The sequence below is a fragment of the Molossus molossus genome, unplaced genomic scaffold, assembly GCF_014108415.1.
Source record: "Molossus molossus isolate mMolMol1 unplaced genomic scaffold, mMolMol1.p scaffold_m16_p_8, whole genome shotgun sequence".
In the NCBI taxonomy this organism is placed as follows: domain Eukaryota; kingdom Metazoa; phylum Chordata; class Mammalia; order Chiroptera; family Molossidae; genus Molossus; species Molossus molossus.
Window position 1 is genome coordinate 1668717 of NW_023425402.1, and position 24727 is coordinate 1693443.

A 24727-nucleotide genomic window follows, 5' to 3' on the forward strand; every position below is an offset into this window, starting at 1 on the left:
ATGGAAGTAGGGCACAGACTGACATCCCTCATAAGAGGAGGTGGGAGGGGGTGGGAAGAGATAAACCACAGAACTTATATGCATGTATGCATGACCAATAGACATGGACAACAAAGCCGGGGATGAAGCAGGGGTGGGGTGGGGTGGAGAGGGGGATGCCAATGGGGTAAAAAAGTAGAAACATCTGCAACAAAATAAATAAATAAATAAATAAATAAATAAATAAATAAATAAAAAAGCAAAGGTACATATACACAATGGAATACTATGCAGCTGTAAGAAAGAAAGATCTTGTATCCTTTGAGAAAACAGGGAGGGAACTCGAGAATATTATGCTAAGCAAAATAAGCCAATCAAAGAAAGACAAATATCACATGATCTCACTTATTTGTGGAATATAATGAACAAAAAAAGCTAATGAACAAAATAGACCCAGAGATGAAGAAAGGAGTATGGTTCAGACTGACAAATCTCAGAGAAGAGAGGTGGGGTGGAGGGATGAGATAAACCAAAGAACTCATATGCATATATGCACAACCAATGGACATAGACAACAATTCTTGGTGGGTGGTGGGATAGGGTGGAGGTGTCTGCCGGGGAAAAGGAAAAACATCTGGCACAAAACAAATTATTAAATAAATAAATAAATATTTTGTCACCATTAAAGATAAAACCACCCACTCAGAATAGCAAAAAGAAAAAAGAATCTAAAAAAATTAGGATAATATAAGGAGCCTGTGGGACAATTTGAAGCATACCAACATTTGCATCATTGGAATTCCAGAAGGAGAAGAGAAAGGGCAAGAAATTGCAAACCTATTTGAAAAAATAATGACAGAAAACTTCCCTAACTTGGTGAAAGAAACAGACATACAAGTCCAAGTAGCACAAAGAGTCCCAAACAAGATGAACCCAAAGAGATCCACACCAAGACACATCATCATCAAAATGCCAAAGGTTAAAGACAAAGAGAGAATCTTAAAAACACCAAGAGAAAAGCAGTTAGTTACCTATAAAGGAGCTCCCATAAGACGGTCAGCCAATTTCTCAAAAGAAACTTTGCAGGCCAGAAGGGAGTGGCAAGAAATATTTCAAGTGATAAAAAGAAGGGACCTACAACCAAGATTACTCTATCCTGCAAAGCTGTCATTTACAAGCAATGGCCATATAAAGTTTCCCAGACAAAACAAAGCTAAAGGAGTTCATCTCCACCAAATCAATATTATATTAAATGTTGATGGGTCTTATTGAATAAGATAAAAAAAATATGAATAAAATGGCAATAAATACATATCTATCAACAAATGAATCTACAAACAAAATGTGCAAGCAGTACAGAAACAGACTCATAGATACAGAGAACTTTTTGTTGGTTGCCAGATGGGAAGGGTGTTGGGTGAAAAAGATGAAGGGATGTGACATGAGGTGGATTGGTCAGAAGAGACCTGAAGGCCACTGGGACACCATTCTTAGGACACCAAGATTCTCAAATTATTTTGGAAAATCTTTTTATTTATTTTTTTATCCTCACCCGAGGACATTTTTTTGTTCAGGTAGAGTGGGAGGGAGAGAGAGGAAGAGAGAGAGAGAAACATTGACGTGAAAGGGACACATCGAGTGGCTGCCACCCGCACAACCAACCAGGGCCGGGGACAAACTGCAACCGAGGTACATGCTGTTAGTGGGAACCGAACCCGGGTCTCTCTGGACCACAGGCCGACTCTCTAACCGCTGAGCCAAATCGGCCAGGGCTCTTTTGGACAATCTAAGTGTGACCTTACTTGGGAAGACCAAGCTTTTGAAAAATTGCCTACTCTACCTAGACTCACATCAGAACAAGTCCAGTTTATCGATGACAACCGCTCTGTCTGTGCAGTAATTAGACCAACCCAGGAAACCAGAGGGAGATCATAAGGCCCCATGGGGGATGGAGGGATTCGATGGCAGGAAGGTATCTGGATATGGTGTGCTGAGCTAAATGGTCAGCATATACCTACGCCGTGGGATAGCTGCCCTGCTCCTACCTTCCAACTGCCTTTTTTTTTTAAATCCTCACCTGACGACATTTTTTCATTTTTTGTTCAGACAGAGTGGAAGGGAGAGAGAGAGGAAGAGAGAGAGAAAGAAACATCAATGTGAAAGGGACACATCGAGTGGCTGCCTCCTGCACAACCCAACCAGAGCTGGGGACAAAACTGCAGAAACCGAACCTGGGTCTCTCTGAACCGCAGGCCAAGGCACTAACCACTGAGCAAAACTGTCCAGGGCCCAACTGCCTTTTGAGTACATCTTGTTAAGTCTCATATTTCTCTCACTAATACATAGCATGATTTGATCCAAAAGAGTCAAGGAGGGTTTCTGGATAGCTTCCTTCCCTCTACAACTTAAGTCCATCCTCAGAGGACTCCTCTCAACCAGGCTCCTTCCTCCAGAGACCTGATATTCCATCAGCAATTCCCCTGCACTTCCTCTGTCTCTCTTCTTCCTACCCCCAACCACACCATCAGAAAGTCTTTCCTTTGGCTTTGTGATCTTGGCTTCCTGGGCACTGGGACTCACCATGGCTTTCCGGTCTTCCTCAGCCATCTTGAGGCGCTTCTGAGCCTCTTCATAAGCCTAGGAGAAAAAACAAGAGTGAAGAAGCGTGGGGCCAAAAGTTCACATAGCCACAGCCACAACCCCTCCAGAGCCACAAGGATCATTCAGATGTTCCACAGCACAAAGCAATGTCCCTTCTGAGAGGAAATCTCTACCACTACAGGTTCAAGCAGAGGGTGGCCTCAGCCAGAGCACCCAGAGGGGTCCTCTTACCACAGAGGTGAACATTCCACTAGAGACATCCCCTTGTGTTCCCAGAGATCACCATCTCTACCATCACACCACCCTCAGATTTTGACCCAGGAATCTTCCTGGGGATTATAGAAGATGCTGTGCCTACGTACCTTCTTGTCTGATCGCTCCAGGACATTGCGCGTCCGATCCTTATCCCGCTGCCGAACCCGCTCAGCAAAGGCATCACGTTCCTCCAGGTCCTGAAGGCGCTCTCGCTCTGTCCGCTCCCATTCATCCTCTGACTCTGGCTTTTCTGTCTGCTGTTTGCTCCCCCTGTAGCCCAGCCCAGTCCAGAGGATTAAATAAGGGCATCCAGAAGGCTCATCTTACTACCAATCCTCTGCCCCATCCTCTCTCACCCTACCTCTGACTCACCCTGTCTTCCTCTTCCCTCTCTCAGAAACCTCTTCCTCTTCTTCTTCCTCCTCCTCCTCCTGGCGTTTCTTCCTGAGGTGTTTCCGTTTTTTACGCTTCTTCTGAAGACTGCTCCCAGGCCTACCCACAGTCTCCTCGCTACTCTCCTCACTGTCTTCCAGCAACTTATAAGATCGGTTCTTCTCCAGCAGGGCTCGGGCCTCTCGCTCAGCTGCCCGAGCTGGCTTTTCTACCACTGCCTTCCGTGGTACCTGTCAATAGGGGAGGTAAGAGGATGTGAGCAACTGCTAATCTCCACCCACGTACTTTGCCCTGTTCCTAACTTAAGGAATGGCTTGATGTTAAACTAGCCATCCTTCAACCTGAATGGGCCTCTCAGCTGCTAACCTTTCTCTCAGCCACTCGTTTAACAAACATGCTGAAGCCTATCCCAGGCACGTGCTAGGTACTTGGGACACAGGAATAAATGAGAGACAGAAACCCACCCCTTCGTGGAGTTCACATTCTCAAACTCAATTCTCAATTGCTCAGCCTCCGTTCATCCCAATGACTAAGTCAGTCCTACACAAGGACCAACACGTTACATGGGCTTTTTGTTAATCCTCACCCAATGATATTTTTTTCCACTGAATTTTAGAGAGAGTGGACGGGAGGGGGAGGGGTCGATGTGAAAGAGACACATCGACTGGTTGCCTCCTGCATGTACCCCGACCTGGGCTGGGGATCAAACTGCAACCGAGGTACCTGCCCTTGACTGGGAATTGAACCTGGGACCCTTTGGTGCATGGGCCAATGCTCTAACCATCAAGCCACACCGGCCAGGGCAACAAGGACTGTTTTGCAGTGGCCTGTCACAGGCCTAGCACTGTACCAGACTCCAGGGACACACTGGTGAACAGATAACGTCACATTCCTACCTCATATCACTTATACTCTAATGTCACCTCTCACCAAGCACATGGGACAGCCACCTCAGGCTACTTGCCATTCTCTGAACATAGTGAACACTTGCACTCTTACTATATACTTTCTGAGCACCTACTCTATAAAGTGCTTTATTAGGTGGCAGGAATACAAAGACAAGAAATACAGCCCTGGCCACTTTGGCTCAGCAGTTGGAGTGTCGGCCTATGGTCCATAGAGACCCGGGTTCGGTTCCTGCTAAGGGCATGTACCTCAGTTGCAGTTTGTCCCCGGCCCTGGTGGGTCGTGCGGGTGGCAGCCACTAGATGTGTCCCTCTCATGTCGCTGTTTCTCTCTCTTCCTCTCTGTCCCTCCCACTCTATCTGAACAAAAAACAAAAAAAATGTCCTCGGGTGAGGATTAAAAAAAAAGAAGAAATACAGTCCTGTTGTCCAGGAGCTTGCCTTTTACTTTATTTTTTATTGATTGGTTTTAGAGAGAGAGAGAGGAAAGGAGAGAAAGGGAGGAAGGGAGCTAGAGAGAGAGAGAAACATCGATTTGTTTGTTGTTCCACATTCACTAGTGGGTTCTTGTATGCACTCTGGCCAGAGATGGAATATGAAACCTTGGCCTATGGGGATGAGGCTCTAACCAACTGAGCTACTGGGCCAGGGCTGGCAGAAGCTCATCTTTTACTACTCCTTCCCCTCTTCTCTACCTGACAATTTAGGATATCTTTGGACCTGCTTTTCCTGATCACTACCCCCACCCTCCACGCTCCCACAGCACTTCCCACACTTCTCTTCCATAGCCTCACTATTCAAAGTGTGGTGTTTAGACCATCAGCACACCTACAAAACTTGGTAGGGTCCCGCAGGTGTGGCTCAGTGGCTGAGCGTCGACCCATGCACCAAGAGGTCGCGGGTTCCATTCCGGTCAGGACACATGCCCAGGCTGTGGGCCCCATACCCTTTGGGGGACATGCTGGAGGCAGCCAATCGATGTTCTCTCTCATCCTCTACTTCCTCTCTCTCTAAAATAAATGAAAAGGGGGAAATTAAAAAAAAAAAAAAAAACTTGTTAGAAATGTAGAAGCTAAGACCTCATTCTACCTACCCAATCGGAATTTGCACCTTAACACGGGCCCTGGATAAATGTATGCACATTCAAGATCGAGGCACCGCTGCTAACACTTAACCTAACACACTTGGCCCTCCCGGGTCTTCACTGCGCTGGGCGTGCAGCACCCAGCGCGGCACTCGGGCGACGCGGACCGAGGGTCGGTGCTTACGAACTGAGCTTATTCCTTAACTCCCGTTAGCCCGCCACCCCTGCACCACTACCCACTGCCCCTCCCCTGCTCCGCCCTCCCCCGCCGGCCCGGCCCCAGACACCTGGTTCCAGAGTCTCAGGGCGAAGTCCCGGGCCGGCCCGCTGAGGTCCAGGGTCTCGGTGTCTCGCAGGCGCTGCACGAACTCCTCGGCCGAGCCGCAGCGCTGCGCGGTACCGATCAGGAACTGAGCCACGTGCCGCTCGCTGAGCCCCAGCACCGAGTGCAGCTCGTCCTGCACCCAGCGCTCGAGACCCGCCGGCGTCGCCATGGCGACCACGCTCCCGGTGCGCCTCCCGGAAAGGTCTCGGGCAGCCGCGCTGTCGACCGGGCAGGTCGGGGCCCGGAGCCCGGACCGGAGCCTCAGCTCCGCAAAGGAGCCGCCTGAGGACCTTATGGTTCGGTTTCGAACAGCCCAAATGGTTGTCCTGGACCAAGGACCTCTTCCGGCTGCACGCACTTTTTTCACCAGAGAGCTACGGTGGCCGAGCAAGTTCAAACCTTGCGGAACCCGTAGTTCCGGTAAAACATTTTCTTCTCCGACCTACGGATTCTCTCTCTGCCGCCCCCTGGTGGTCATTTATGGATGCTTCACTCATCCATTAATTCAACAAATGCTGGCGCCTGAGGTGTACTAGACACAATTTTAGTCGCTGGGGATATAGCAAAGAACAAATCAGACAAAAACCCCTTACCGAAGGGGGAAGATAAAATACATAATAAACAGAACAATAGAGCCGAAAAAATGCAAGATGTATGTTGGGATTCCATTTCAAACTAGCCCATACTGATTAAGAGTGACCATTGCTGGGACCCCTACCTGCAGCAGGAGTGAATACAGGCTAGGCATAAGTGAGGACTTGTAGGCAGGAAGAAAGTGGGGATCTGGGGGAAAAAAACAAAGGTGCTTTGCTTTTCTTCATGCTATCTCAGGGAGTAGCTTTAAAAGATCTCCAGCCCTGGCCGGTTTGGCTCAGCGGTTGGAGCGTCGGCCTGCGGTACAGAGAGACGCGGGTTCGGTTCCCGATAAGGGCACGTACCTCGGTTGCAGTTTGTCCCCAGCCCTGGTTGGTCGTTCGGGTAGCAGCCACTCGATGTGTCCCTTCACATCAATGTTTCTCTCTCTCTCTCTCCCTCCCACTCTATCTGAACAAAAAATGAAAAATGTCCTCGGGTGAGGATAAAAAAAAAAAAAAATCTCCAAACTACCCTACAAAACCTGAAACACCAATCAGAAAGAATATATGTACCCCCATGTTCATAGCAGCACTATTTACAATAGCTAAGATCTGGAAACGGCCCAAGTGTCCATCAGTAGATGAGTGGATTAAAAAGCTGTGGTTACAGTCCTGGCTGATTTGGCTCAACAGAGTGTCGTCCTGCGGTCCAGGGAGTCCCGGGTTCGGTTCCGCTAAGGGCACATACCTTGGTTGCAGTTTGTCCCCGGCCCTGGTTGGGTTGTGTGGGTGGCAGCTACTTGATGTGTCCCTTTCATGTAGATGTTTCTCTCTCTCTCTCTCCTACTCTGTCTAAACAAAAAATGGAAAAATGTCCTCGGGTGAGGATAAAAAAAAGATTCTCTCTTTATCTTGAACTTTTTGCATTTTGATGATGCTGTGTCTTGGTGTGGACCTCTTGGGGTTCATCTTGTATGGGATTCTCTGTGCTTCCTAGACTTGTATATCTGTTTCCTTCCCTAAATTCTGCCATTATTGTTTCAAATAGGTTTTTGAATTCTTGTTCTCTCTCTTCTCCTTCTGGCACCCCCAAGATGCGAATGTTGGCACGCTTGAAATTGTCCCAGAGGCTCCTTATACTATCCTCATTTTTTTGGATTCTTTTTCTTTTTGCTGTTCTGATTGGGTGTTTTTTGCTTCCTTAGATTCCAAATCGATGGTTTGCTTTTTGGCTTTACCTACTCTATTATTGAATCTGTGTACATTATTCTTTATTTCAGTTAATGCTTCCTTCATTTCTGACTGGTCTTTTTTTATGCTCTTGAGGCCCTCACTAAGTTCACTGAGGTTCTCACTAAGTTTGTTGAGCATCCTTATAAGCAGTGTCTTGAACTCAGCATCTGTTAGGTTGCTTATCTCCATTTCGCTTCATTCTTTTTCTGAAATTTTGTTCTGTTCTTTCATTTGGGACCTGTTTCTTTGTCTCCTCATTAAGGCTGCCTCCCTGTGTTTGTTTCTGTGTATTACTTAATGAGAGGTATGGGTCTAGCTGAGACCAGATGCTGCTTGTTTGAAAGAATTTAGGAAAACCTGAAGTAGGGTCCAAGACAGGCCAATCCTATGGTAAAGCAACTGGCAACAGCATGGGTGGGCTTGAAAGTTGGGTGGGGCGGGGCCTCAGGGAATCACCAGGGTGGGGCTACCAGTGTGAGCGAGGTTGCTGGAGTCCCAGATATGGCGGCTGTCTGCTGCCCCCGGGAAGGGCTCACCAAAGGAACAAAGGCCTCTGACAGCACGTTTGTCCTGGAGAAAGACACCTCTCCAGCCCTCACTCCAGTGCCAAACAGCTCAGTTCTTCCCTGTATGTCTCTGGTGCCCCTCGAGCTGCCTCCCCTCCAAGCTTAGAGGGAGAGAGTCCGATAAGTCCGTGCGCGGGCCCTTTAAGAGGAGCTGCCTGGGGCTCCAGCCGCCTCAGCCTCCCTGAGCCTCAGTTCCCGCTGGTTTTTCCAGCCAGAAGTGATGGGGATTCTCTTCCTGGCACTGGAACCCTGAGCGGGGCACCTGGTGTGGGACGGGGACCCCTCAGTCCTCAGGAAGGACCTTCCCAGCTGAGGTGTCCTCCTGATGTTTATCCGCCACACGTGGGTGTGGGACCAGCCCGTCCCCTCCGCCCTCCTACCAGTCTGGATGTGGCTGCTGCTTTAATTCCGTAGTTGTAGGACTTCCATTCAGCTTGATGTCAGGCGGTTTTGAATGACGGTTGTTCTGTAGTTTAGTTGTAACTTTGATGTGGTTGTGGGAGGACATGATACAGCATTTACGTACCCGCCATCTTGACCGGAAGTAAAAAAAATTTTTAAATAAGTTTTTCCCTTTATTGATTTTAGAGAGAAAGGAAGTGAGAGGGAGAGAGAGAGAAACATTGATGAGAGAGATCATTGATTGGCCGCCTCCTGCATGCCCCCCACTCAGAATCGGGCCCACAACCTGGGCAAGTGCTCTAACTGGGAATCAAACCAGCGACCATGGGTCGCCGCTCAACCACTGAGCCACACCAGCCGGACTAGTTTATTTTTTATGCTCACCCAAGGATATTTTTCCATTTGTTTTCAGATAGAGTAGGAGGGAGGGGTACAAAGAAAGAGAAAGAGAGACATCGATTGGTTGCCTCCCACACAACCGGAGGTCCAAATGGCAACCACGGCACGTGCCCTTGACCAGAATTGAACCCACAGGTCTTCAGTCCGAGGTCTGACACTCTAACTGCTGAGCCAAACCCAGCCAGGGCTGTTTTTGTTTTTTAATATTCTTTTTCTTTATCGATTTTATTTATATTTATTTATTATTATTTTTTTTTTTTTTGGTATGTGCCCCCAACAGGAACTGAACCCGGGACTCTCTGGTCCACAGGCCAATGCTCCAACCGCTGAACCAAACTGGCCAGGTCTATATATATATATTTTTTATGTTTTTATTTAGAGAATGCTTTATTAGTTTCTGTAATCATACCCATGTAGATTAAGACCTTACATATTTAATGCAGTGCATTACCCCTGTACAAATGGAAAAAATTATGTTGAACATTTCTACATTAAATTCTTTATTGATTTTAGAGATACAGGAAGGGAGAGGGAGAGAGAGACAGAAACATTGATGAGACAGAACATTGATTGGCTGCCTCCTGCATGCCCCCCACTGTGGATCAGGCCCACAACCTGGGCTTGTGCCCTGACCAGGAATCAAACCAGCGACCTCTTGGTGCAGGGTCAACGCTCAACCAGTGAGCCACACTGGCCGGGCACGTTTTGTTTTCAGTAAAGGGTTACCTCCTCTGACTAGGCTGAGAGAAGCATCCTCTAGTGATAGAACCATAAATAATAGGTCCTATAATAAATAAATAGGACTACTGAAACCCAGCTGCTGTGGCTCAGTGGATTGAGCACTGTCCCATGGACTGAGAGGTCCCAGTTTGATTCCAGGTCAGGGTGCATGCCTGGATTTCCGGCCCAATTCCCAGTAGGGGGCATGCAGGAGGCAGCTGATCGATGTTTCTCTCTCCCATCAATGTTCCTATCTCTTCCTTCCTCTCTCTCTAAAAAATCAATATATATATATATTTATATATATATAAATATAATCTTCCACATTTGCAGAAGATAGAAACTCTGAAATGGGAAAATCTCATTAATTATACTTGGGCAACAAAGCCATGAAATAGCAATGGATTTTTTTTTTTTTTAAATTCTTACCGAAGGACACGTCTTCATTGATTTTAGAGAGAGAGAGAGAGCAACATCAATAGGTTGCTTCCCATACCCACTCCAACCAGGGATTGAACCTGAAACCTGGGTATGTGCCCTGACCAGGAATCAAATCTACAATCTTTTGGTGTATGGGATGATGCTCCAACCAAATGAGCTACCCAGCCAGGGCAGTGATGGATCTTATACCTAAAGAACACCTGTTGTCTGTGAGAGGAGACCCCCTTTTCAGGACACTGCACTTCTGTACATACACTGTATTTTTCAGATTTATTATTTAGTGGTCCTGAGTCTTGGAGTAAACAACCCTGGATTAGTCAGTGTCACACACTCCCTGGCTGCTTGTATTACAGTAGGACTCTGAATACTGGGACCCTTCAGTTCAGAATATCCTCTGCTTCCAGTTTCTTAGCTGTTTTCATCTACTGATTTATTTGTTGAATCGTTCATTCCAGAAGTAACTTTTTTAGTTGCTAGGTGCCAGGCGTGGGGTTGAACTCAACCAGCATAGTCTGCCCTCATGGCACTGGCCATGTCTAGTGGATACTTCAACTGCCCTTCCTCCAGACCTTTGAGAAATGGGTGTAGCCCCTCCCCCGACCCCCTAAAGCCCTTTCTAAAGGTCAGTGCTGAGTTCCTGGTTCATCCCCGTCATTCTTCTCCCCAAGGCCATGGCCACTTCCTCTTCCTGGCCAATAGGAAGATGGCAGAGGCTTGGAAGGAAGAACCCAGAGCATCCCCATATACACTTTTTTCTCTAAAGACTAAGAAGTAACAGCAGAGTTGGAAAGAGCTCCACTTTATTATGAAAATTGTTTTTGTCTTTTTTTTAAACAGGCAATTGACGAGGAAGGAGAAATAGGGAGGAGAATTGAGGGGCTTCATTAGTAACCCCACACCCTTGCAGCTCAATTCCTTTGTGAGCCATGAGGAGGCACAGGATTAAATAACCAGATGGGGTACAGAGTTAAGATTCCCAGCCTTCCCTCTTGGAGAAAACTGAGATTGAGAAATACTGAGCAAAAGTAGAGGAAGCCACACCCCCAGGTCACCACCAGTGAGGCAACTTGGGGGACAGGGGAGAGGATTTCACATGGACGTGGGAAACAGGCATGGCTTGTAAACGTGGGACTTTGGCTATTTGTAAACCAGGCTGTGGTCAAAAAGGAGGCTGGGGCTGTAAACAAAGGGGCAGTGCCCTAAGGAGCAGGAGAAGAGGTGCTATGAAAGGACCGGGGCCGGCCTCCCCGGGACGTGAGTGCTTAAATCTGCAAGGGTGGAAGGGTGAGTCAAGGAAGGCTGTAGGGAGAGTATGCTCTGTCCACAGAGATGGAGGGGGTTCTCCACCTGCACTCACCCCATCCTGTGAGCTCTGTGCTCCCCCTCAGGACTTGGGTCATCTAGGGTGCATGAGCACACCTGAGGCACTCACACTGGGGTCTTTGGGTGAGGGTGGAATTTGGGCTCTGTCCCCAGAAACAGGACCAGGAAAGCAAGTTGGAAGATGTTGATTGCCCTTCCCTGCCAGGCTCATTTTCAGGGTTGTCTGCTCTGAATCTTCTGGGATCCAGGACCTTCAGTTCTGGGAAGGAGGAAGGTATATTCCTGTGTTGGAAGAGGGTCACCTCCGGCAGGACTCGTCTGTAGGAGAGAAGGCAACAATGATGGAGAATGCGTGGGGCTCTGCCTCCTGCTTTCCCCACCCATGTCCCGCCAGGGGTACAAGTGAGTCATCTGATATCTTCCATATCCTCAGTGCTTGCTACTACTAGTAACAGCAGCAGCCATGCTCATTTAGCTCATATTCTGTGCCAGGCATTCTTATAACTCATTTAATCTCACAATAACCTCAGGTGAGGTTAAGTAATTTTATGTCCAGCCATGATTCTAGATACTTCATAAAAATTATTTAACCCACCCAGCCGGTATGGCTCAGTGGATTAAGCATCCTCCCATGCACCAAGAGGTCACTGGTTCAATTCCCAGTCAGGGCACATGCTCAGGTTTCAGGATTGACCCCCAGTAGGGAATGTGCAGGAGGCAGCCGATCAATATTTCTCTGTCATTGATGTTTCTAGCTCTCTCTAAAAATCAATAAAAACATTTTTAAGAAATTTACCTAACTCTCTGAACAACTCCAGGAGGTAGTTATCATTTTAATAATAAATTGAGACCAACAGTCAAGTTATTTCCCTGATGTCACAATCATAGAGGAGACAGAATTCTGACTGAGCCAAACCCCGTGTTTTAAACCACACTGGAGTGCTCAGGAAGAGCCCTGGCTTTAAAATCTGGAGACCTGTCCTGGCCAGTTTGGCTCAGAGGTTGGAGCATCAGCCCTTGGACCGAAAGGTCATGGGTTTGATTCCCTCAAGGGCACGTACCTGGGTTGCAAGTTTGATCCCTGGCCCCAATCGAGGTTGTGCAGGAGGCAACTAATCCCAATTGATGTGTCTCTCTCACATTTATGTTTCTCTTTCTCCCTCTCCCCCCCTTTCTCCTTTCCTCCCTCCCACTCTAACTGAAAATCAATGGCAAAATATCCTTGGGTGAGGATTAAAAAAAAAAAAAAAGTCAATAGATAAGTGCTGGCAAGGATGTGGAGAAAAGAGAACCCTTGTGCACTGTTGGTGGGACTACAATCAGGTGCAACCACTGTGGAAAACAATATGGAGATGTCTCAAAAAACTAAAAATAGAACTACCATATGACCCAGCAATCCCACTTCTAGGTATTTATTCAAAGCAAACAAAAACGCTAATTTGAAAAGATAAATGTACCCCTCTGTTCATTGCAGCAGTATATACAATAGCCAAGATATGGAAACAACCTAGGTGTCTGTCGATAGATGAATGGATGAGATCTTGCCTGGCTGGAGTGACTCATTTGGTTGAGCGTCATCCTGTGCACCAAAAGGTTGCTGGTTTGAGTCCCTATCAGGGCACATACCTGGGTTGTGGGTTCAATCCCCAGTCAGGGCACGTACAGAAGGCAACCAATCGATTTTCTCTCTCACATCAATGTTTCTCTCTCTCTCTCTCTCTCTCTCTCTCTCTCTCTCTCTCTCTCTTTCTCTCTCTCTCTCTCTCCTTCCTCTTGCTAAGCATGTCCTCAGGTGAGGATTTAAAAAAAAATAGAAGAAGCCCTGGCCGGTTTTGTTCAGCGGTTAGAGCGTCGGCCTGCGGTCCAGAGAGACTTAGGTTGGGTTCCCGCTAGGGGCGCGTACCTCGGTTGCAGTTTGTCCCCGGCCCTGGTTGGTCGTGCGGGTGGCAGCCACTCGATGTGTCCCTTTCACGTTGATGTTTCTCTCTCTCTCTCTCTCTCTCTCTCTCACTCTCTTCTTCTCTCCCTCCCACTCTATCTGAACAAAAAATGGGGAAAAAAAATCTTGCCATTTGCGACAATGTAGACAGATCTACAAGGTATTATGCTAAGTGAGATGTCCTCTGGAGAGGATTAACAGGAAACAAAAATAAATAAACAAACAAACAAACAAACAAACAAACACATAAATAAAATCTGGAGACCTGATGTGCACTTCGCTTGCCAGGACCTCAGTTTCCCCATCTGTTAAAGGAGCGGGTTGAACCAAAGGACCTGACAAGGCCTTCTAGCGCCAACATTGTCCTCCCCTTTCCTTCGGGACCGCAGTGCCAGCTCTGAACACCAGGCGGCGCCTTCGCGCCAGCGGCGCCTCCGCTCACCCACTATCAGCGCCTTGGTGCGCAGCCCGCCCTGGAGCCCCGGCTGCAGCTCCTCCTCCTCGTCGTCGTCGTCGTCCGGCAGGGCCGCAGAAGCGCTGGGCGCGCTGGGGGCCTCAGGCTCCGGGCCCAGCTCTTCCAGCACCGAGCTCTCGGAGGGGTATTGGTACGTGGTCTCTAGGGCTGTCTCACTGAAGGAGATCTTGAGCTGCGGAAGGGAGGGCGAGAACGCGGCGAGGAGGCAGGTGAGCCCCCAGCTCCCAGGTGCAAGGTGGCGCGCGGCCGGATTTGGGCACCCGGCTGACTTTACCCTCCCCATCCGCCCTCCAATCAATCCCAGATTTTTCCGTCTTCAGTCACATCGTTTCAAAAACATGAGACTTTGGCCTGAGCTTTGGCAGGAGCCTGGGAGCAGAGGTGAGCGATACAGGACCACGGATCCTAACCCTTTAGAGTGTGGGAGGCAGAAGGGTGAGCAGACTTTAAAAACATGGAAATAAGCTCAGCCATGTGGCTCAGTGGGTTGAGCATCATCATCCCATGGACTGAGAGGTCCGGTTGGATACCCGGTCAGGGTACATGCCCAGGTTGTGTGCTTGATCCCCAGTGGGGGCCTGCAGGAGGCAGCTTGATCAATGTATCTCTTTCACACCGATGTTTCTATCTCTCTCTCTAAAAAATCAATAAAGGCATATTTTAAAAACATTGAAATAAGTCCTGTGATCAGAACCGAGTCTTTGGGTGCCCTAAGGCAATCAGGAAGTCCCCCCAGAGGCGGTAAGATTTGAGCTGGCTGGGGACAGAGTGTCAGGCAAAAGCAAGGGCAGACCAACAGGAGGGCCCAGAGGAAAGAGAGACTCTTGCCCAACACATAGGGGAAAAGATAAGCACTTGAGTCCCTGAAAGGTGACAAGGGCGAAGAGGAAAGTCCATGCAAACATAGGGTGGGGGTGGAGAGTGCACCAGAAGGGACATGCAGAGACGGCGGCGAAATACAGGACAGGGGGTCTGGAGGGGACAGAAACTCCTTCATACACAATCCCAGCTGTTCTCACTGCGGTTCTACCCTTCCCCTTTGCCCTCCAAAGAAGCTCGGGGGAAGTGGCAGGGTGGGATTAAGCCAAAGCCATTACACAGACAAACAGGAGGATTCCATGTGAACTACTCGAGGAGGTCCAGATGATCTATTCCGCCTTCCCTGGCATCTGTTTTGAGAAACTTGGGCCTCGTTCCCTGCATCCTCGAGTCTCTGAACACACTGGGATGTGAGAAGAGAAGCCTGGAGGGTGGCTGGACAGGAAGTTGCTACCACATGGGTTCCTACTGTGTCAGTCCCTGGCTCCAAACTGCATTGGTTCCCCATCTCACTGGGGGAAATGCCAGAGACTAACCGAAATCTAGAGGATGCTGCCCTGTGCCACTCCCTCACCTCTTGGGCACTCCACTCCAGCCCACAGGCCCCTGGGAGCACTCCCACCACAGGGCCTTTGCACAGGCAGTTCCCCCTCTGCCTGGAATGCTCTCTCCAAATCACCCCATTATCAGGTTGTCATTTTCACCTCTCACCTCCTGGCCCTCTAGCTTCCACTTATCCCTGTTGTTTTTCTCCATAACCACCTCCTAACCTATCAGAGAACTTACTAACTTGTGTCTGCTGTCGACACAAGTTAGTATGGGAGATGCTTTACTGGGTAAGGAACGGTTCATCCAGACCCCAGATGAGGTCCCAACAGTGGACCAAGGCTGGGGGAGCAGTGGGGAGGGGGCTAGCCCATATAAAGCTGACCCCAGTGTGTCTGTGAAATGGCTGACAGAGTCCCAACTCCTCAAAGGGGCTACCTTTGGTTCAGTTACTGATAGGGTTACCCACACTTCTGTCTCTTTTCTTTTTATATCCCCTTTCGGGATAACAAGCTTCGTAGTTCATTAGCCACTCTGAAAAAGGACTCATTTTATTTGCTTTCAGTCCATGTTTGACTCTCCCCCCAACTTCTGACTGGGCTTCCCAGGAATGTACAGCCGGCATGTGGAGGGGGGTATGGAGGGGGTGACTCATTGGCTTCTCTCATCAGCTATATAAGGTCACAAGGGGGCTGGAGAGGGGAGAGGCCAATGTCTCAGCTGAGGGGCCTCTGGGGAAGGGCACTAGCCACAGCCCATCCTCTGGGCTCCAGTGGCAGGCCTGGGATTTCTCTGAATAAGGCTGATGGAATTAGCCTGCAAATGAGTTATTTAGGGAAGGAAGGGGTGGGGGGGTGGGAGTCCTCCTATCCCTGAGCTAGGGGTTGGGCAGCACCTCATGAGCCTGGCTGAGGGCTAAGGGGGAGGTGTGTGGGTCTACAGAGCTCCGCTGCTTCGTTCCACCCCCACCCTAAGCTCTGCTTCCTCCTCCTCTCACCACATCCTGAGTAGTTCTGGCAGGCCAGGGCTCAGTGCTCCCCACTCAGCCTCCCCAGCCTTCCGGCCCCCACCCCAGGCTTCCTGTTTGGGTGATCTGCTTCCGGCTCCCCAGCTCCCTGTCCTAGGTATGGTCACCACTGCAGGTCCTGCCCTGCACCTGGATGGCCCTGGGCTTTGGGTCCCCATCTTCATACCTCCCTCTGCTCTTTCCACCCCAAAAGCACCAGCCAATTAACCCAGTAGGAAGTGACTCTTCTGGACACTTCACCCTGGCAGTTCCTGACCCACCTCCTTGCATGGGCACAGGGCTCAGGACGGACTCAGACACCACGCGGGGATGTGAGCTTAAGCTTCTTGTGATGATGAATGGAGGGATCAAATGACCCCCAAGCTTAACCTAGGTCTTTGATCCCTGTGGCTTCCCACTGGCAGAGGACAGAGAAACCAGATCTGAGGACGTCACTGTGGGGTGAGGACTGGAGACGAGGAAGGGCTTCCCATTCTCTGGGGACGTGTGAGGTGTGGGGACCTCTCTTCCCTGAGAGATTTTCAGGCTGGTGTGAAGGGAAGGGACTAGGTCAAGGCTAGAGTCCACTTTAACCTCTAAGCCTCTGCTGGCCTCAGCCCCCACCCCGCCCTCACCTCCCACTAGGCTCCCTGCTCTCAGTAGTGCTTCCAAATTCACTTCTCTTTTTCTACCCCAAGGGGAGGGAGAGGCCAGGGTGGCAGGAAGAGAGGGGAAAACCAAGTGCTGAGCCAGTCCTGAGAAGGGAGGGCAGGCCAGGAGGAAGGCGGGGAGGGCAAGGAGGGGCATTTTGGAAGAGGAAAAGGCTTTTCTTGTCCCAAGAGAGAAGGGAGCACTGTCTGAAGCAGTGGCCCAGCGGGGGGTGTGCAACCCCGAGGTCATCTACTTTAAATGGCCTCTGTGTGCATCTCTCCCATGGGCAGACTTGCTCTTTGGCCAGCCCTGTTTCATTCCCCACCCCTCCTCCATCCTAGGACGGCCCTACTCAGCTCTGTACCCTCCGCCTTGGAACTCTGAGACCTTCCTCCACTCACTTCTTCCTTCCATTTCTCCCTAGAACTCCAAAACCACTTCTTCCATACCCCCCAGGTTCCTGCCCCACATTCTCCCCTTGGAAAGCTGTAAGGGCTGTCAACTTGGTGACCCTGCTATTATAGGGTCGAGGCTGGTGGCCTGTCTCCCACCAGATGGGCTGGGTTGGGTCACAGACTCAGAGAAAAGTAAGGAAAAAAGTGGGGAGGGGGCTCAGAGCCCAAGGGAGTGGAGGGTGAGCAGCCGGGCACACGCTGAGAGACCCGCCCAGGGCCAGCACTGGCTTGTGGGCAGGACCCTGGAGGCTTGGAAGTGAATGGAAAAGGCTACAAGAAGGAGGAGCGTGTCTGCAGAGGAGGAAAGTGGCAGCAGGACTCAACAGAGGAAGACCAGGGTACTGGGGCACAAAGAAGTGGGGTTCGGGGCCTAGAAGGAACAGTCGAGTGGGCTTCTAAGCAGTCTGGCTTGGCTGCTCCCTACCTGTTTGTGGTGCCTTTCAGGGGACCCTTTGACAAGGCAGCTGCGGCTCAGGCGGAGGTAGCCCCCCAGAACCGAGATCTCTTCAGCAGTCGGGTACCGCTTCTTCCCAGCCCCGGGAACAGCAGCATCGCGGGTGGCTGGAGTGGCAGGGGCTGCAGGGGGCGCAGACCGCCTGGGGTTGACTGTGAAGGTGTGTCCACTGCGGCGGGGGGCCCCCACCCCTGGCCCAGCCTTCACCCCATAGAACAGCCGGCTCATGAGGGGATCCCCAGAGGACTGGGGGGTAGGTGGGGCTGGGGGTGGGGGAGACAGAGGGGCTTGGGGTGGAGGCCGGAGTTCTACAGCTTCCTCTTCCTGAGGTCTAGAGCCTCCAGTCCCAGCGCCCTCTGGTGGGAGGGGGCAGGGCACAGAGCCGCGGTTCTGCAGGGTGCTCAGAGGCCTGCCCTGAGCCTCCACATCCTCCTTTTCAGCCTCCCCTTCTCCAGCCTCTGTATCAAGAGGCCCCAGATGCTTCTCAGCAGACTCTGAAGGGGCTGGCTTCTGAGTTTGAGTCTCTGTGTCCCTGGGTGTCCATTCTCGAACCTTCCCAGAGTGCAGGGTCCATTTCCACCCTTCTGTCAGTCTCGGGTCCCCTTCACCATCCGCGGGGCTGGGGCTTGGCCCTGCTGCCTGCACTCCTTCAGAGCTGCTGTCTGGAGCCTGGCGCGGCAGGGTCTCCAACAGCCCTGTGGTCTCTTCTGGGGCCATCCTTGGAGCTGGCCTGTCTTCTCTTCTCCCACATTCCTCTGAGCAGTCTTTTCTTTCTCCTCCTGAACTCAGCCTGCATTCCGATGCCTCCAGTTGTATCAAACTTTGTTCCTGAGACTCTGTGGAGTCGGGCGTCCATTTATGGGCCTCTGTCAGGCCGAACTGCTGGCTGTCAGACTCCGCTGGGCTCAGTCTACTTTCTACCACCTCTTTTCTCCTGAGGCTTTGTTCTTGAGGCTCTGCCAGTCCGGGACTCAGCCTCCATTTCTGCACTTCTGACGGCCTAGAGATCCTATCTCCAGCCTCTACTGGGCTCTGCCTCCGGTCCCAAGCCTCCAAAGGTCTGAGGCTTGACTCTCGGGCTCCCCCTACCCCCAACCTCCTTTCTCTGGCTTCCTTGGGACTGAGCCGCTCTTCCCTTGACTCTCTTCCCTTGGGGCTTGGATCCCGCATCTCTCCAGGGCTGGGTCTCCACTCCCGGGCCTCCAAAGGCCCAGACCTCCTATCAGCAAGTAGCTCGTCACTGCGGCGCTGCTGCTGCTGCTGCTGCTGCTGCTGCTGCTGCTGCTGGCGCTCCTGCCGAATGAATCGGTTCTGGTGCACTGGGCCGATGGCCTCCAGAAGGACGGCAGACTTGTCTGGGTCAGGAGGTCCAGCCTCTGTAGTCCCAGACACAGGGCTAGGCTCCCCAGGACACAGACCAAGCTTGGCCCTGCGGCGCTCCAGGAGCCCCCGCTTCCAAGCTGGCATCTGGGACAGTCGCTCCCTCTCTGCCTTCTCTCGGCCCCGAATGGCTGCCTCCTCCTGCCGGCGCCGGGCCAACAGCTGTAGCTTCCAGTCGGGGATGGTGGCCATAGTCGCCTTGAGAAGAGGGTAGGGAGCACTGGGAGCAGAGAACAGGAAGGAGTTGCTGCTGTGAGGCCCAGGGGACAGAGCTTGGGAATGAGTGGAGAGAAAGAGGAGGGGAAAGGTGGGACCCAGAGAAGGGCAGAGGAGCTGAGAGGGAGGGGACAGAGGGAAAGAGGGAGATGAGGCAGGGCAGAGTAAGGGGAAACCAAGAAAGGGAAGAAAAGTCTATGGGCCAAGTAGACGGGGGAGGGGGATGAAGCAAAGGAAGAGTGAAGATTCCGATTTGGCAGTTCGGGGTTAGTGCATGTCAGAGAGGGTACCAAGGGCGTGGGAACAGAGGCGGGCGAGAAGAGAAGCTGGTATGAGGCAGAAGAGAGGAAAGAGGCTGTGGGTCAGGGAGACGGGGTTGGGGTGAGTTGGCCTCACCGCTGCCCCTGAGGCAGTGAGAGTGGGGACCGAGATGAGGAAATCCCGCCGGAGGGGGCAACGGGACTGGAGCGGGCGTCAGGGAAGTGAGGAGAGCCGGAGAGGGGAGAAGTCCAGGGGAGCAGGGGAAAGGAGTTCCGTGGATACAGCCGGGCGCGTGTCGGCGCGGGCCCCGGGGTCCAGGCTCCCCTTCCAGCTGCGCTCGGGCCCCGCCTCCCGCCCCACCTCCGCCCCAGGGCGGGCCAGGGGAAAAACCCTTCCCCCGGGACTTTCAGAACCCGGCGCTGGAGCTGCCAGCGGGTTCCCAGAACCCTGGCGTCCACCCCCACCGCAGTGCGTCACCGCCACCTGCCTCCCCCACCGGCTGTGCCCGGGCCCAGGAGCGCGGAGGGTCGGCTCCGAGCCTCTTCTCTCCGGAGCCCGCGCGCCTGGGCCGGCTCTCGGCTCTCACGGAACACCGACAGTGCCAGCCATCCCCGCCCGCGCGGGCCGCACTGACAGACAATCTGGGCACAAAGAGGGGGCAGCCCACGGTCCGAGCCAGGGGCCCGAGCGAGGCGAAGGCCCTCGCCCAGGCTGAAGCCCTCAATCAACTCACACGCTGCGGGGATCCCAGGGGAGGGGGTGCGGAGGAGCCAGGCGTCCGGAGAGGAGGCGAGAGGAAGAGGAGGAGAGAGGGATCGAGGGAGATCCGGAGACAGAAGGGAGGGGAGGAGGGGGAGGAGTTGTGAAAGAGGGGGCCCTGGAGGAGGGACGAAGACAGAGACCTCGGGCCGGACAGGGGGCGGCGACCGCTTTGTCTGAGGACAATGGGGAGAGGGAAGGGGGCGCGGGGCGGAGCCCGAGGAGGGGCGGGGCCTCGCTCCCGCAGACCCCGCGTGGAACTGAGCTCCTGGCTTCCTTCTCCTGCCGCCACCCTGACCCTTTGCTCTGGGTCCCTCACCCGCTCCTGCCTGGTAGCCTTGGAAACCCAGGTGTCCAGACACCCGCCACCCCCAGCCCGCCGATCCAGGGCGGTGGCCCGTGACTCAGGCCCCTCGAGGGACTTGGGGAGGAAGCAGCAGCTGCTCGGTGCTGGGCCCGCCCTTCCCATCTCCTGCCTCTCCTCCCCACGCGTTGGCCTCCCGAGCCAGTCTTAGTCGCTGCTGGGTCCCCGGCCACCGCCAGGCAGTGGGATCTGTGAAGACGAGGGAGGCAGGAGAGTCGCTCGGAAGCCAGCAGCTTTGGAAGCTCGCTTCCCTTCTGGAGCTGCTGCCCATTCTTTTAGCTCCTGTCTCCCGTGGGTCCCATGGTCTGCATCGAGGACGTAGGGAGATGTGGAGGAAGGGGGACTGGGCTGCGCCGGAAAGGTGGGCGTGGGTTCCCCGGGAGTGGCCGCCGCCCAGCGGTCGCCAGAGGGGGCGGTGGCTGTCCAGACTCGAGTTTGGCGCGCTCAGGCTCGGGCTCGCCTTCCTCCCCGAACTCTGCCCCGCAGCCTAAGGCACACTGACAAACTGCGCACAATATGTAGAAAAACCAGGATGAAATTTATTTTCCTGCGGCGCGTGTTTCTCGGGAGGACAGAGAGCCCTTAGTCAGCCGAATTAAGAGCGGGAGAATCCTCGAAACTAAGTTCAAGGACGGAACCCAGGGCGGGGCCTAAGGAGGTGAAGAGGCCAGTGGGGCGGCGGAGCTGGCTGCAAGACCTGGAGCTCGGAGGGGCAGCCACTACTGTCAAACTTGCAGACCCTGATACAGCTCCTAGGAGCGCAAGCGAGAAGTGGAAAAGGGGATCCTTGAGGTGCAGAGGCAAGTTAACTGTGCCAGGGGAGTGGTCAGGAGGGACCCTTCTCCTTTTGAAGAGGTTGGGGAGGGGGTGTCAAGCCCTAAACTCTGAGAACTATAAGTTCTCCTCCTCCTCTTCCTGGCTGGTGAGAAGTGGACTTTGGAGTCCTGAAACTCAGAATTTAGGGTATGGAGATGGACCAGGGAGTGGAGTGCATGGGACATGGGCCTCTGTTCTGAACCAGCCAGGGCCTGGATGTCAGGGGATTTGAATTCTGAGGGGGACAGAAAATACAGGGCTTAAAACCAGGGTTAACTCCTCACTCAGCCTCACCCTCCTGGGGCTGGGAGAGCAGGTGGAGTTTTCTTTGCAGCTGGGCCCGGAGGTAGCGAAGGTCTTGCTGGTCAAGTCCATGAGCCAGGCCCAGGTAGAGGGTAAGGAGGAGAGCAAGGAGGAGTCGGTCAGTGCCCAGGGTGGGCACCACCCACAGCACCGTCAGCAGCTCTACACACACTGGATGGCGCAGGTGGGAGAAGAGTCTCAGAGCCCGGGGAGATTTCAGGGCCAGAGGCTCACCCAGCCCTAGCACGTGGTAGTACACCTAGGAGAAAGAGAACAGCTTAGAGATGGAGTCAAGCCCTTTTCACAACTTAGCCACCTTTTCCTTCCCTTCCGGTACCCCTCTTCTATAACTCAGGCCCAGGAACCACCCTTTTAAGTCTTGGGCCCCTGACCCTCATCTCTGGGCCATGAACCTTGCACAGGCTGAGGGGGCCCATGGTTTTGGCCTTTGAGGAAGGGCTAAGGGGAAACTATCATACAAGAAAGGCAGGTAAGGAAGCCAAAAGCAAGAGGAAGGTAGAAGAGCATGGAAGGAGGAGGGGGGAAATCCTTGGAAAGGTAAGAGGTGTTCTAGAAAGGATCAAAGGTAGGGATCTGGGATCCTCACCTGTTTGAGGCCCATGAGCTCGGCGTAGTCAAAGACGAGAAGGATGCTGAAGATGAGAAGCCAGGAAATGACGTGGAGCACAAAGCACAGGAGGGGCACCCAGGTGGACCATGGTTCTGCCCGAGCTGCCCACAACACAGGGCCTCTGGGAACTGGCTCCCAGTAACGCATCACCAGCTGGGGAAGGATGGGGGGCTGGGAGACCTAGACCCAGAGGCTGCCCCACCCCAGACCAGCTTGCAGCTCTCCTCACCTTTACCATGAGTATCACCAACAAATATTCAGCATGTGGAGGGAGCTGGGTGGGGTCCCAAGGATGTAAGAATGACCCGTGTCTCCCTAGAGAACTCACAGGATGGATGAGGGTGACCAGAGAAGTGCAGAGTAGCCTATGTCCACCACCCACCGAGAAGACAGACAAGTACTAACTGGGAAGGCTTCTCTTGGTTTTGAAGAAAGGGTAGGGCTGAAGAAGAGTTAAGAGAATCTCAAGCAGGGCATGAACAAAGTGCAGAGGTGAGAATGCACATGGTGGGCATGCTTGGGGAATGAGAAGCAGTGCATCCGTCTTGATAAAAAGTAGGCTATGACCCTGGCCAGTGTGGCTTAATAGGTTGGGCATCATCCCATGTACCAAATGATTGCCGGTTCGATTCAATTCCCAGTCAGGGCACATGCCTGGGTTGTGGGCCCAATCCCCAGTGGGGGTGTGCAGGAGGCAGCCAATCAATGTCCTCTCTCATCGATGTTTCTATCTCTCTCCCTTTCCCTTCCTCTCTCTCTAAAAATCAATAAAGAAAAAAAATCAGTAAACTTAAAAAAAAATTAGGGCATGTGCTATGGAGGAATGGAAGCTGAGATTACAGTCCTGAACATCCTCAGTTCTCCCAAACCCACACTTTTGTCCTTGCCCCTGCAGTCTAGGCATCCTTCCCAGCTTCCCTTAGGGACTCAGCTTCCAGGGCCTCATACCTACCTGCAAGGCCAGGGCAGTGCACGCCACATACAGTGACCTCTGAAGAACCCCAAAGTACTGGGACATCCACACCTTCACTGTCTCTGTTGCCATGAGGCTGTGCTGCCCCACAAATAGCAGCAGGAGCGCCAGATCCCAAGCCAGGGGAATAAGAATGCTGCGGTCCTGAAAGGCAGCCAGCCAGCCCTGGTGGCCATCTAGGGGGAGTTGGAGAAAGAAAAGAACAGGAAGATGGAAGGAAATATCCCTGACCCTCATCTTCTCTTGGGGTGCCAGGCCATGTCCCTTAATGCGTTCAAGAGCCTTAGTGCTTCCTCTCTAGGTTTTGCTCACCTCACTTCCCCATTCCGCTTCTCCTCTTTCCCAGGCCTCCTTCAGATGGATCCTGCTGGGCAGTCACAAAGGCAGGGCAGGAGAAGCCACCCTTGCCCCTCTTATTTCAGTTGTCCAACTGTTCCCTTTTTTAACACTCTCCTCTCCATCGTCCTGTCTACAAAGCACTTTTCTCAGCATACTCTGCTTATCGCCCTTCCCCTTGGCCTCAGTCCTCGCTGTCCCGCCTCTGCAAACCGCTAATCCCTGCTTTCCTAAAGCAGCGCTCAGGTCTCTCCTGCAGCTCCTCTGGGCCTGTCTCGGTTCCAGTTTCCTCTCCCGGACTTCCCCGGCCGTTCGCCCCCAAGCCCCGCCCCGCTCCCTCTCCTCCGGCTCCACCTCCCTACCCCAGAGCTCATCCTCGATCCCTCCCGCGCACCTGGGCCACCTGACTCCGGCATCCCTCCAAGAAGAGGCCGAAGCGAGGTGAAGCGCACGAACTCCACTCCGGTGCCAAAGGCCAGGATGAAAGAGGAGAGGGCGGCAGGGACCAGGAGCAGTGCAGGGGCCATGGCGAGAAACCGAGGGGTGGGGAAGGGGGCGGGCTCAGGGTTCCCGCGGCCGCAGACCCCGCCCCCGCCCCGCCTCCCGGCCCGTCTCCTGCCCAGGGGGCGGGGCTCAGGCTCGCCGACGCCGGGCTTTCGGTTCGCTCGGCGCCGCTGGCCAGCAGCCGCAAGGCCCAGCCGGGCCCCCTCCAGAATCTGTGTCGCCGCGTCACAGAGGGAATGTTACGATCCCAAGTAAGAGGTGAAAGGGCAGCGGCTCCGCAGTCATTCACGTGGGTTGAATCCTACCTCGGCTATTTCCCGTCTAAAATACAGTTCCCCTCTTGCAGGGTTCTTGCAGAAACAGCAGTAGGAACCCTCTCTCTTTAGCGTCTTGGCTGGAAAACGTATCCAGAGTCAGAGGCTTTAAATAAAGCCTCAGTTAACACAGTAATGAAGGGTGAGACAATGGCTGAGACCCCAAAGCTGTGATTCACCTACTACCATCTTGTTAGATTGAAAAAAGAGGGACTATTTTACCATAAAATAACGTAATGCTTTTTCTGTAACTTATTAAAAGGTTGAGTTATTGCTTCTCCACTTGCTAAGAAGGGCAAAGAGCCCTGGCCGGTTTGGTTCAGC

At 52.6% G+C, this 24727-nt stretch overlaps 3 protein-coding genes across 6 annotated transcripts in view; all 3 read right to left on the reverse strand.

The window, feature by feature from the left end:
* Positions 1-5870, reverse strand: part of DHX16 (DEAH-box helicase 16) — a 29405-nt gene extending 23535 nt beyond the window's left edge. Inside the window, exons 1-4 of one of the 3 annotated variants that reach the window (XM_036248251.1) lie at positions 5505-5870; positions 3208-3458; positions 2943-3105; positions 2560-2616 (exon numbers count right to left, since the gene is read on the reverse strand). In XM_036248251.1, the coding sequence (XP_036104144.1) occupies positions 2560-2616; positions 2943-3105; positions 3208-3458; positions 5505-5711 (678 nt within the window). In that variant the 5' untranslated portion in view covers positions 5712-5870. Of the gene's footprint in view, positions 1-2559; positions 2617-2942; positions 3106-3196; positions 3459-5504 lie in introns of those variants that run through there. The other 2 variants (XM_036248252.1, XM_036248253.1) reach the window with 2 other exon arrangements.
* Positions 5871-10024: 4154 nt separating this feature from the next.
* Positions 10025-20188, reverse strand: PPP1R18 (protein phosphatase 1 regulatory subunit 18). Its single transcript, XM_036248316.1, has 4 exons — positions 20137-20188; positions 17517-19146; positions 13583-13787; positions 10025-11519 (listed from the first exon to the last, which is right to left on the reverse strand). The coding sequence occupies exons 2-4, from the start codon at positions 19116-19118 to the stop codon at positions 11500-11502; spliced, it is 1827 nt and encodes a 608-aa protein (XP_036104209.1). The 5' UTR covers positions 19119-19146; positions 20137-20188; the 3' UTR covers positions 10025-11499.
* Positions 20189-21430: 1242 nt separating this feature from the next.
* On the reverse strand, positions 21431-24115 carry NRM (nurim). Of its 2 annotated transcripts, XM_036248317.1 has the most exons (4): positions 23980-24115; positions 23229-23425; positions 22253-22429; positions 21431-21904 (listed from the first exon to the last, which is right to left on the reverse strand). In XM_036248317.1, the coding sequence occupies exons 1-4, from the start codon at positions 24110-24112 to the stop codon at positions 21623-21625; spliced, it is 789 nt and encodes a 262-aa protein (XP_036104210.1). In that variant the 5' UTR covers positions 24113-24115; the 3' UTR covers positions 21431-21622. The 2 variants fall into 2 exon arrangements, with proteins under 2 accessions (XP_036104210.1, XP_036104211.1); XM_036248318.1 differs by lacking the exon at positions 22253-22429 and having other exon boundaries at positions 23980-24112.
* Between the last annotated feature and the right edge of the window lie 612 nt (positions 24116-24727).

Excerpts from the sequence above, each read along its gene's own strand:
- PPP1R18 (XM_036248316.1), bottom strand. The coding sequence starts at position 19,118 with ATGGCCACCATCCCCGACTGGAAGCTACAGCTGTTGGCCCGGCGCCGG. Across the intron at positions 13,788-17,516 it reads CTGAAAGGCACCACAAACAG|CTCAAGATCTCCTTCAGTGA; the intron begins GTAGGGAGCAGC and ends TCCCTTCCGCAG. Across the intron at positions 11,520-13,582 it reads CACCAAGGCGCTGATAGTGG|ACGAGTCCTGCCGGAGGTGA; the intron begins GTGAGCGGAGGC and ends TCTCTCCTACAG.
- NRM (XM_036248317.1), bottom strand. The coding sequence starts at position 24,112 with ATGGCCCCTGCACTGCTCCTGGTCCCTGCCGCCCTCTCCTCTTTCATC. Across the intron at positions 23,426-23,979 it reads GCCGGAGTCAGGTGGCCCAG|ATGGCCACCAGGGCTGGCTG; the intron begins GTGCGCGGGAGG and ends AACTCCCCCTAG. Across the intron at positions 22,430-23,228 it reads GCACTGCCCTGGCCTTGCAG|CTGGTGATGCGTTACTGGGA; the intron begins GTAGGTATGAGG and ends ATCCTTCCCCAG.